This window comes from Polyergus mexicanus, unplaced genomic scaffold (assembly GCF_030449975.1).
Source record: "Polyergus mexicanus isolate NDT 795.1 unplaced genomic scaffold, iyPolMexi1.0 SCAF_2, whole genome shotgun sequence".
In the NCBI taxonomy this organism is placed as follows: domain Eukaryota; kingdom Metazoa; phylum Arthropoda; class Insecta; order Hymenoptera; family Formicidae; genus Polyergus; species Polyergus mexicanus.
In genome coordinates this window covers 180,944-194,432 of record NW_027223322.1, presented here as the reverse complement: position 1 = coordinate 194,432, position 13,489 = coordinate 180,944, and the positions used below count along the sequence as shown (strand labels likewise).

Genomic DNA, 13,489 nt, shown 5'->3' with positions numbered 1-13,489 from the left:
CGCTCCAAAGACGTTAAGACTCATCGCGGCGATTGTAATTGGCGGGCAGAGGAAAAGGAAAGTCGAAAGTTTCGCGATGTCCTTAAACGATACACTTGCTGGCGTAATTATTGTTAATTACGAAAGAAACGGATATATATTGATTGTGAACCGCATTGAGCCTAAGTGTGTTCAAATATTGTATTTTCCGCGAAAGTCCGTATGAGAGATTATCGTGATAAATCTATTTTATTATAACGATTATTATGATTATTATGATAATTTACAACGGTAATCATTATATTATATGTAGTAATAAAATTACTGTACAAAGGTAAAAGTTTTGAAATTATGGTTAAAATTAAATTTAAATTTACATTAAAGGAGCAAAAATAATTACGATACTTTAAAAATGTTAATGTTATTCTTAGAAAAGACAACACGTATACTTTCTAGTGCAATAATTCCGTGTTTCTGATTGTCATTGGAGTGTTAGCGCCACGAGGAATGATTATTATATGGTTACTGAATTTCTTCTTCCTCTTTTTCCTTTCTCTCTATAAGATTTATTGCATATTATTTTTTTTTCTTTTCTGTGAGCCCCAATTTGCATTGACAAGTCCGCACTCTTGACGGAGTACAATCTATCGCGGCGCATCCATAAGACGAAATATCTGCAGAGATCATCGACGTCCTGGAGATTTACTACATGTCACGTAAAGGGGCCGTCAGTTAAATTGTTTTACATTGATTTTCAGGTCGAGCAGACCGGTACGGCACCGCGACCATTGCCCACACACGCAATGTCTCCGCAAACGTATTGTGGTTTCCAAGGCGCTTATTTATGCGCGGCCCGGCGTTTCCGCCCTTTCCGCTTGACGTTTAGGGCCGTTGACTCGCCTGACTTCGTCGTCGTCGTTCGATGAAGTCTCTCTGCCGTCTTTCTCGTGCAGATGCATCCCCGTCACTTTTTCGATCTCTGCGAATTTTTATCGCAGACGAATCTCTCGGACGCTTCAAGTTTACGTCTTTCTCTCTTTGCGATATAATACAAATTATTAATTTAAGAGGAAATACGGAATTGCGACGAATATAGCAAATTTTATTCAATTTGCGTGAAAAATGTATGCGCAAAAGTCTGTCAATGCAAAAATGAGATTTTGCAAGAAAAATGCGAATGTATATATATTGTATATATATATATATATATATATATATATATATATATATATATATATATATATATATATATATAAACTCAAAGAAAATGAATACGATGAAGTAAGAAAGCATATTATGGGATAGTATAATCTTTCGGAATGCGTGCTTTGGACGAGGACTTATACAGGAACATTCTTCTTCCGTACTATCAGTACAAGAAGAATGTCCCATTCATACTTTTACACGCTGTTTATGGATGCGTTATGCGCCGTATCAATCTTATCAGCACTCCTAAGCCGCCTGCAATTTAATGCATTTGTATGCACGTGTAGGGCTATCGGTAGAGGAAAGATCGTGACCGTAGAAAAGGCTACTTGCAGTGCAACAGCCGCGTGAACCTTGAGAATTCGATAGAACTTGCATAAACTATAAAAGCAGTGCACAAGTAAACATTATTTCAAACGCTCGAATATATTGCAATAAATCTTTTTCAATATATATATTTCTCTCTCTCTCTCTCTCTTTCTTTCCACAATAATTCTTAATCGCATACTTATTAATTAAGATTAAAATTAAAAAAATAAAATAATATGATCAATCTTCTTTTTATTACATACATTTATCTTCTATTATATATATTTATACATTTACATACACGGATCTATTCGGCTTAATTGTACATCCGAAACAAAGACAAATGATAACGACTATTATCGCGAAATATCACAGCTTCACTATGTTTCAAATGTCGCTAGAGGCAACGATATGAACACGCGCGCCGTTATTTGACAAGAATTTGTCAAATCCATGCGCTCTTTTCGCAGGTCTCTCACGAAAGGCGGCGTCGCTAATTGGATGCAAGATACGAAGCTACGTTATTTAGTAGGACGAATCCATTAATATCGTCTTCGACAGATGGGCACGCGCGCGCAAACTCGATGGTCCCGCTGAGAGGGAGGATTTCTCGCGCCGTGATTAATCATTGAAACAGGAACAGCTGAGTTCGGGTCGCTTAGAAAGCGTCTGATTTCTCGCAAAGACATCGGTTCATCGCATCGCGGTCGAGAATCCGCGATTTTTGTTCCGCATTTGCTCGTATCGTTAATCCTGCGATGAATGATATCCGCAACGAGAATAACATATATTTATAATATACTTGTACGCGATTTCACTAGCTCGCATGTTATTGCAGACGCGCAAAGATCCATATGCACGCATTAAAATCTCTCGGTCACGCGATATGCGTAAATGCGTTGCTGATAAATCACGGGATTACTCCATTTAATTTTTATCAATTAAATAATATATAGATATAATTTTTACGCATAATAAAAAATTAATTCAATTATTCTACGCAATATACACATTTTACTTTTCTACTTATCATACTATTTTATATTTAATTTTTTTTTTTTTTTACCACACACACATATAGCCTCTTTCTCTGCACACAATAATTTTTTATATGTATAGTGATATTATTTTTAAATTATATATGTATATATAGGCGTCATATTTTATTTTATCTCGATATAATAGTAACTATATTTAAAAAATTACTATAGAATAATTGAAAAAAAATATAATATTACGTATAAGTGATTAATTATTACAATATTGTAAATATTTTGTTGCTATAAAATTTATAATACATATTTTATCATCTGTAGATAAAATTTCTGATGGATTTTCTTTGCTTGAATAAAGTAAATTCACGTGCCATCTATGGCATAACGTGAGCAATGGAATTGTGTATCTGTGTTTTAAGGATCGGTAGAGTGATAGGAGTTCTCTCTATCGCATTGCAATGAAATAAAAAAAAACTGATATTGAAAATATAGATCCATTAACACAAGAAATATTGCTATACTTAAAAGGAAGTAAATCAAAAACAAGAGCAAGTAAATATGACATATACATACCTAATTCCATTTATTGTAATTTTGTAGAAATAATTATTTTATATATAATAATCGTGCAATTAAATTAATAAAATAAATAATATTACAAATAATTTCTGTGCATATAAAAAATATATTTTTAAAATATAAAAAAACATATTTTTTTAGTAATATATTCGCTGAAAGACACATGGAAGATTTATCTCATAAAGAACTGATGAAAAGAGTATATAATTGTATATAAAATATGTCCATATACGTGTAATTTTTTTTCTTGTATAATATCTGCCCGTAAAACCAGGAAAAATAAAAAAATAATTGAAAAATAATTAAAAAATCATTTTTATATTGTGTTATTTCTTTTAAAGGATATTTAAAAAATGAAAAAATATTGCTTATATATATATAATTATATGTATATGAATTTTTTTCTTATACACAATTATTGTGTATATGGACAATTTATAACTCGTATATAGATAATTTTATTACATTTTAAATCATAATCGTTTATTAATTATTTACGAATGAAAGAAAATGTTGCCATTTTTTCTCCAATATACATCATACAGCATTACTCTATCTCTGTTACTTAAATAAAAATATAAATTTTATATAAGGAAATTAACAATGCAACATTAGACTTACAATTAGATATTTAAAATTTAATTATAACCACACTGTGTGATATATAAAACTGTTAATCATTTCTAATAATAATAAATATCATATCGAGCATGCGATTCATACATTTGGTTAAATGAAGGATAGAAAATATAATATTTGTTGTCTCTATCTACTCAGAAAAAGTATTTAGATATTTAATCTATTATTTTTGCACACTACCATCACAATTATCTCGTGAGTCAGATGCCGAATTACTGCTTCTAGTAATCCATCATATTAAAAAAAATTATTATTTATCTCATCAGTGTCTATACACATAACTATGTTTACCACAGACTTCTATATTCAGACTATGATTTTATTAAACTGCATTTTTATTAGTAATAAATCTATCAGTAAATATATATTTGCAATTGAAAATTATCATTTAAATGTTATTATATATGTTGATAAATAAAGCAATTTTTATAATAAAAATAATAAGAATAGAAGAATAATGTACGGGGATATATTATTTATAATGATAGGATTAAAATGAAAAATTCGTTTATTCTTAATTTGTATAATGTAAATAGAAGTTTATTTTTTCATTATATATAATGATTTTTTTATATATATTATTATTCGACTAATATTGTAGAAAAAATAGAAAAACTGTATAATCTCTATAAAATTGTCAAGGAAAAGATAATAGCGGCCATGTAAAAAGACCTCTATCACGAATTTATAATATAACACGTGATGCTATTATTATTATTTTAATTTATCTATTAAATAAGATTCTAAGCTTCCAAAACTTGTGGCTTATGATGATTTGGACGAATATTTTAAAAGGCTTTCTCTCAGTCTTCTGTTACATTATTAAAACTCTCTCTCTCTCTCTCTCTCTCTTATCCTTTTTCATCGACAGATAATCGTACATTATTACCATTTAAAGTATATTAAAACTTAAGTAGAAAAACGCTATAACATGATTAATGTTATTAATTTAAATTTATCTAAACGTAATCGCGTTAATACGTAATTACATAATTACGTTTGACGCAGCTTAAAACAACTATTGCGATTTCTAAAAGCGTTATTAAAAATACATGTGTCGTTAAATAATATGTATGTCAAAAGTATGTACGTTATATAAATTATATATAAGGAAGATTGTAAAAATATATGAGAATTGATGAAAAGGCAAATTTTGTCTTTTAGACAACTATTGCAGAAACTTTTCAAGTATAAATTATATTATTTAAAGATAACTTTGTTGTCTTTAATAAATTTATATGTTTCTTTCACGTAGATTTTTTTTTTGAATAAATCTGAATGGAGATTCTATCCCTCACACATTCTTCTTGGTGACTATTAATATATATGTATCTCGCTTTCGTATATTGTACTTTTCTTTAAGGCCACAAAAGTTCTATGTTGGGAGACTGTAATTTTGCAAATATTTTGTACATTGATAAAACAACCAGCCAACAATATATCTGAAAAAAATATAAAAGATATAATTATCAAAAATAACTTTGATAACGCGCACTATATGCGCTACAACTTACGTTATAAGACATCCAGAGCCAATTGCACAATGTCGCGAATACGGAGTCCAACTAGAGCAAAAATATAAAGAGAAGCGATATAATTATGAATGTTTATCAGACGGTAAAAGAGTCATAGCCAAAGTAAAAACAAAAAGAAGACTCACATAAATATAATAACCGCCTAAAAGCCACAATCCGAAGACTAACTGGAACAAGCAAACGAGAAACCATCCGAAAAGCCACGGCAATAACCATCCACGTACACCTTCTTTTATGCCGTAAACCATTAATAAGGCGCATATCATTAATAAAAGCAGATAAGTGATTAGGCAGCCTCCGACAACTTGCATGGCTAAAAATTATAAGCATTTTTTTATTTTCTCTTTTTTTAGAAATATGACAATAAAAATATTGTTGAAACTAAGAGCCTCTCTCTCTCTCTCTCTCTCTTTCTCTGGTAATATAAAAAACGCAAACTTTTAAAATTAATTTTCTTGAAAAAAAAAAGAATTATTCCACAACTTCAATTTATTTTTACATGAGAAGTCATCATGATTATCGCCACAATTTGCACATATACATCAAGAACGATGCAAGTATTCTAGTGGGCACAGTAGAGAAGATCTTTGTTAAAAAACAAAATATTATGTGGATATTTATCTTTTTTAGATTTATTATTATTCTCTTTTTATTCTTCAAGCGCTATCGTTATATGTAATCTGTGTCATACTTACAGCCTCTCACGTCAGCCTCAAACAACGGATTGTATATTTGTGTGGAATCGCCACCAGCCAGTTGGTAGCATATTAATGTAATTAATACTATACTAATTGCCTGAAAGAAATAAAAAATCGATTATTTTATATATCGACGCAGAAAACTCCACATTAAAATTATTCTCTGCTAGATATACTTAAGCATTATCACTGTCTCTAATTTTAAACATTTCTTAATTACAGTTAATTAAGGCACTTACCACTGTGTAAAATGCTATAGCCTTACAGCCAGTTTTAACACTGTTGGTCCAAACGCACGGCGACCAACAAGATTCCAAAACCGCCATCGTTCACACTAAAATAAAAATAAAAATTTGAAAAAGCACAAAACGCGCGCCTTAATCACCGATGATTATCGAGCGGCTATTGTAAAACTTGGGCGTCGACGTGCGTCAGAGTTACCAACGTAAATACGTATCGAAAGAATTGCGATTGATCATAAAATTAAATTGCTTACAAAATTCTATTAATCCGCAAAACTAATTCTACATCTAAACAATTATATTAGCATTTATCCCCTGATATTCCCGAGCATCAATTTCGAAAATGCGATAAGAAGGGTTGCGCCCTAATAATTGACAGCGTTGGCAGCTCATGCTACAAGAGGCGAAACATTTGGATCAAAGGCGCAAATTGTATTTCTCGCTGTATAAATTAGACGAATATTGTTCGATGAAATTGAAAAACATTCACATTTTATAAACAGACACATCACTATTCATTCGACGCAATATCGACGTTTAGACTTGAGATACAGAGATTGCGCGTTCTTTGATGCCATGGATACACGATGCGGTGGCACAGTTGATTCATGTGGAATGCCAGTACCAAGCAATCTTTGAAAATCGCTCTTCTTTCGGTCGTACTTACGATTTTTTAGTGAGAAAAAATAATTTTAATCAGATTTTTATCGCAAGCGCGAACTGCCGCCACGATCGCCGAGATTCGAGTATTCGAATCGTTTCGGAGTAACAGCGAAACTGGTAGACAATGCCATGCACGCGTCGGTGGGCATACGGTTAATGGCGTCGTTGGTCATCGTTGATGATCCCCTCCACTTTGTGAACAGCCACAACGCCGACTGTTTCTCTTTTCCCAAAACTTGTAACTATATCGATTTACCGATGCTCCAAACTGTAACTGGCTTAAGAATATCATGCACTAGAGCGTGTAATTGCAATTGTATTTAACGTATACTAGATCGTCTATGGACAAAATTTGTTTTCAGAATCCTAATGTACTTCCATAATTCGAGTAATATTTTTAACATAATATTGAGATTTTATTAATTATTATATATTTAATTCACATTTCTTTTGGATCAAGAAAGATCTTTCTATATTCTACAATTGATTTTTAATCTTAAAATGATTATAAAGTCAAAAATCTATGTCATATATGATATATTTTACGATATAGAACTCTTTCTTTTTCTTCAATATCAAAGCGGAAATCTGATATATTTTCAGCGGAAGAAAAAATTAAAAACGTAAACTTTACTTTTCAGAATTTTAATAGCAAAATCCAATAGAAAAGTAAATCTATTTTTTTTATCAATTTATTAAGTATAATAAAATTATTGAGACAACAGTAAATTGAATCGGTCCGTCAGCTGGTAACATAGTGCGGCTGATGATCAAATAGAACCAGAAATCATTAATAGTTACAATACAAATGTCCCTGCGGCGCCAAGTTTAGAATAAGAATTATTCGTATACTTTATCGTATTATTAAATTTTAAAACAATTGAGTATTTTACTACACACACACACACATATATATATATATATTTTTTTTTTTTATATACACATATATAAATTTAATATTATTTTTTTTTAAACAGAATATTTTATGTTTTAAGAAATTTAATAAAAAAACTTTAGAAAACCGAATGTGAAGCGATCATATTTCATAAAAAAATTATTTATCTTTTATCAATGATGCGCCAAAATTGAGTATTATTTGATGAAAAGGATATAATGTTTAATTGATATAAAACAGTAAATTTGTTTATCGAGATTAAAATATTGAAATTTATAAAATATATTTCCCACAAGCAAGAGTGACGAACTCAATATAACAGCGTTATCGCAATCAGTATCTGCAAAGCGATTTAATGTCTATTAATATCGCAGTGCAAGGTCAGCTTGAATGGAAATAGAAATGGCCACATTTATATTTTCTATTTAACAGTGCGTTTGAAGAGTAGCACGGTGATCGCTTTGTAATTTGCAATATATTTCAAAGACAGTTTGTAAAGCCTACCGAGTAAGTGATAATTTCCGTGATTGTTATGTAATGGCGAGAATCATTTTTTTTTTTTTTTTTTTTTTCATAAGCACAAGAATGGTATTATATAACATGTGTTGTGCCTATATCTTTAAATATTTTTATAAAAATAGAGTAATAAAAAGAATTGATTTTTGACATTAATAGTCTTGGAATAAGTCTGCTATTGCGCCCACGTGTGTTACTAAGACAGCGTCAGCGTCATTGGTGATTAGTCCGAGGAAAATGTAGAGCAACGGTTTTGAATTACCTGGCCGCAACGTGCCGCAAAAAAAATAAGTCATCTGAGATTGGCTAGGCTGCGATTTATCGGTGATAAGTCGGTGATAAAAATTTAGCTCGGGTGATGCAGGAAACATCCGTGTTTACGTATCCCGTTGTGGAGACCACTTTATGCACGTTTCGTGCTTTCACGTCGGGAGACGATGTAATTCAATCGAGGTAAAATAAGCCAAAAATGACGTAGAGAAAAGATCGTTGTTAAGGAGTCACGCCAAGGGTCTAGATGGACACATTCGTAAGTTTCCTTTTGTAATCGACGTTACGCGGCGACCAGAATGGTTTGTTGATTAGTCGTCATTGTCGGTCGGCCATGAGGAATTTCACGGGCCTCCACGAAACGATAAAATCCATTCACCCCGGGGAGGACAGTGTCTACATGCGTCTATAAATTCTCGCAGTCATCGAACGCAACAACTAACAGCGTAATGGATCCAGACATTCCACGGGATAGCGGTGCTCTAAGGCGCCGTAGATCATCGACACGCAGGATTAACGTCATCAGGATTAGCAATATTATAAGATGCAAGGATATTTCCAGTTGGAGAACGATGCGAAACGGGCAACAAGAAACTGATCATATCGAATAAGTCGTAATGGTGAGATTACCGTTGAATGAGATTAAGCAATTCTCGTAATGCAACACTAGTTTCCATAATAATCGTTATATTTATCGCTTTAGATGAGAGTAATAAAAGTCGTAAATAAATTTTCTCCGCTATTTGTTTGATGATCATTCGACGATTCTTCCGACTATCGAAAGAAACAAATACAGTATTATTATAAAAGCTGGTGTTACTAGAATAAACAAAATTATAAGTGTCAGTAAAGAGGCGATACAAATGAAGATTTATTCCCGCACATCATTCGCATAAGCATTCGTCTACGATCAACGTATAATTTTCAAGTTTCCATTAACCCCGTCATCATCGGCAGCGTCAAACGCAAGAGCAAGAGATGCGTCCTGTAGTCTCTCGATGTCGGCTAGTCGAGAAGCTATAAATACATGTATGTATGAATATATGTGTGTATGTGTTTCTGTACGCGCGTGTACGCGTGTGCGTATATACAATATGTATGTATGGATGCGCGCGTAGGTACACATCCGTTCGTTCCAGTCTTTCATCCAGTCTTCCGTACCATTTTCTATGATCGCTTGCTGCCATATCGCTTCCTTCCCGGCAGCGCTAAGCTTCTTACCATCCGGTGGACCACTGTCCTAAACTGCCTCTCGATTTAGGTGTCGGAGCATGCCATGCCAGCTGCACGACGCTGTCAACGTTGCCATCTCGTCGACGAGTATCTCAGCGGTATCAATGGTCGGAACGTAGACAAGCCACTGGCTGGCAACGCCGCGGAATCTTCAACCAATATACCCGGCACGTGGCTCTTCTCATACCTCGATCAAATTGAGCAGATCGGAGTAATCGGTAAGCCCGACAGAGCTGCTTCGTCGCGCCGCTTCTGCAGCCGATGAACGTGGACCAATCTCGAATGCACGGACGTATGTATCGTGTGCCTTACACGTGTGTACGTTACACTCGACTTGTTTATTAAAGATTAAATTTCTTTGGGTAATGCTGCGTTTGATCGCAAACAGTATAAACGCGTCTGGCGTAAACATGTCGAGGAGATATAAGCATTAGAAGATACTATACTACGATATATCATATCTCGCTAAATTATAATTATGAAAAAAAGAGATTTAAATGCGATTACTGCATGGTATCCAAACGTTGCATCGTAATGAGACTGTTTATAACGAACTTTAAGATGATCATCTTCGTGATAAGCTGTTATCGCGCCATCCATATCTCGTTTGTTTAATTTTGTAATCAGCTGCTTTCTCTGAAATGGAAAATATTTTGGCGGCGCACAGTATCCGATTGCACAGGAATGCGTTATTTGTTTGATTACCGAACCGAATTTCGAGTAATACCTCCTGTCTTTACAACGGTTCGAGTGAGCTCGACGTACTTGGTGTACTAGAGTCACTCAAGTTGAACGAAGCGAATAACAGCATCAGAAAGAGAAGAAGAGAGAGTGAGAGAGAGAGGGGGGGGAGGGGGGAAAGACAGAGATGATTGAGATATGCCGCGTTCGCGATAACTCCAATAATTCAACGACAAGCCAGTCTCGACTTAATCTTTTTGAAATTTAATCTTCATTAAACGTATAATGATACAAATACGTTAACACGTATTTGCGTAAGTTAATTTATATGTAAGATAAAAGGAGCTTAAAAAAAGAATTTCATTTTCCTTCACAATATTTTAATAACGCGAATTCTCAGTTAATGTAAATTATCCGCGAGTAAAAACTCGACTCTTCGTACGTTTAGTCGACGACAGCACGATGGAGAAAAGATACGCAGTCTGAATCCAACTGATAACAGGATAAGAGATTCGTAAGATTCTAGAAACTTTATGTTGAGAAACTTAAATTTAATGATTGATATTAATTAATATTATTGCAAGACTTTAATACTATGAAAAAAATTGTTTACTGAATATATGGTTAGAATTATTTTTTATAATATATCTTTTTATATATAAACGCGCAACGTTTTGAAACTATATATGTTTGGAAAAATATTATGTTGAAATGTCATTTAATATAGAAATTAGAAAGCGGCTATATAATTATTTATCCCTTAATGAATCAACGTATGTTATTAAAAGAAAGTATAGATGTATCAGTTGGACTGAAAATATCGCGTGTTCCGGATACCGAATCACGTGCTCCAAGATCGCGTGAAAATCAATTTCGAAGAAGCTAATAGTGGCGATGGTCAGTTACGCGACTAATATCTTAATATATATACCGCGAAATATTTAATCGGAGTAGCGAGAGCAGCCGCGCGATGAGGTGTTTGAATCTAAGATTTCTCCCGCCCAAGCGAAATAAGAACCTTGACTAAGGAACCTATAGACGTATAGTCGTAATGGAGTTCTCGATAGAGAGAGAGAGAGAGAGAGAGAGAGAGAGAGAGAGAGAGAGAAAGAGAGTACATGTGTTTTTAAATAAAATTTTTAAAACATACTTTCATCACACAAATAGAGAGTATTGAAAATAAAAATCTAAAGAAAGCCACATTTTTATTTATAAAGAACGTAACATTGAAATAAAAAATTGAGAAAACTTTCTTAAAGCAGAATGTGAGAGACAAAGAGAAAGAGGAATATGTGATGATTTTTATATCAATTAAATTTAATATTTAATATGATAGAAAACTGATTAAGAAAAGCTATTTGCAAAGATTCTACGTAACTTTTTTTTAATAACAAAATTATAACATTGCCTTGGCAGCGTCGCATGCGTTGTCGGCAAGGACAATCTCGGCCGATCGTAGAATCTCGCGCGGCCACCTTTCGCCAAGGGAGAGTTAGCGCGAAGGGGACATAGGGGCCCCTCCGGTTAGATTAGGCCCCGTCGGACCCCTCTTGCTCGCTCTCCTGCGCCGTCGAAGCCGTTCCTTCGTGCCGGTCTGTGCTGTCGGGCTGTCGGGTTCGCCTTGCCTTGCCTCGTGCATGCGCGTAATGGTCACTCGCGTCTCTCTGCCCAGCATCGTCGGGACTCCCAGCTGGATCCGGACAGTCTTTCGTCGGTCCCTTGGTCAGCGTTCACCGAGCGAAGCGGTGTCTCGACGCGGAGTCTCGACACGGAGCAAACTCGTCGTCGTCGTCGTCGCCGTCATCGTGAACGACGAGCCGAACCGAACGTGCGGGACTCTTGGTACTCTCTGATGTAACTCCCTTCTCCCTGCACTCGTGAAACCGCATCGCGGCCGCCTTATATCGCCGCGTGATCACGCACACGCGTACACGCATGGCTGCGAGAGAGTCGCGCCGAGCGGTCCCAACGATCCCGTAGATCGCCCGCGAACGCCTGCGACGCGTCCTCGCGAGCGCGCGCGCCGGGACCGATCCGCGCTGATCTCGAGAGTGCCGTCTTTCGTGAGCGACGATTACCCTGATCGATAAGACCTGTGGCCTGTGTCTCGCTGATACGCATCCGAATCTAGTTGACAGCGGAATTTCTCGTCGCGCTAATTAAGAATTTAATTCCGTTGCATGTTTTACACGCATTAATTGTTTTCTCGTGTGAGACCTTCAGTGTGCGCGCGTGTATGTGTGTGTGTGTGTGTGAAATTTTACTTTTGAAACATATAAGATCAAGATGATGGAGAAAATCTAATAGAATCGAAGAAAAATTTCTTCGATCGCTTACTTATCTTGCGTTAGCTGCTGATTATTCCTTCGGATGATCGCGAGAGAGAGGAACGTAAGAACGGAATCCATTGACAGGATTGAGGTGAAGTGGAAAAGTGCAATCTGCGATTCATATCGCGCAAAATCGTTTCTCGATACGACGATGCCAATCCGATATATGGATTACAGACGCAGATCATAACTCAGGCTGGAGCATCGTTTCTTTCCGATTTGCCTGACGTGTGCAATTTCGACGCGAATAAAACTTTCGATACAATCGAAGAGACCATTTTGCGAATTTAATCTTCTCCATTAAGCTGATGCCGCAAAATACGAAATATTGCGGCATATTTTTTGCGATTTCGTAATTCACGGATTTTTAGCGGTTCGATTTTGGTCGGCACGACCTGACAAACTGTAAAGAAACCAAGATCCGCAGAATCGGGCGCGAAATCGGCAGGAAGTGAGAGATATCTAGATTTGTAGAACGGTTATGCGTCGAGCTCTGAGTATGCCACGGATCTACCTTGCGCCAGTGCTCGCGTTTGAGTAAGATCGACTCCCGGATCTCTCTTTCGTAAATCGAGATCGCTGATTTTCTCATGCGATTCACGCGAACGACGCGCGGTGAGTGCGGACTCGCGTACCAACGCGAGAGCGATGCGGTGAGTGCGGACGCACTTGACGAGAATTCGCGGGCTTGCGAGACCGCTCAGCTGGTGATTGATACG

General features: G+C 35.3%; 1 protein-coding gene across 1 annotated transcript; it reads right to left on the bottom strand.

Moving 5' to 3' along the window:
• Window positions 1-4,245: 4,245 nt before the first annotated feature.
• Window positions 4,246-7,021, bottom strand: Pasi1 (pasiflora 1). Its single transcript, XM_070310608.1, has 6 exons — window positions 6,850-7,021; window positions 6,180-6,274; window positions 5,938-6,037; window positions 5,368-5,555; window positions 5,222-5,272; window positions 4,246-5,149 (listed from the first exon to the last, which is right to left on the bottom strand). Exons 2-6 carry the CDS (start codon window positions 6,264-6,266, stop codon window positions 5,066-5,068), a joined length of 510 nt encoding a protein of 169 aa, XP_070166709.1. The 5' UTR covers window positions 6,267-6,274; window positions 6,850-7,021; the 3' UTR covers window positions 4,246-5,065.
• Between the last annotated feature and the right edge of the window lie 6,468 nt (window positions 7,022-13,489).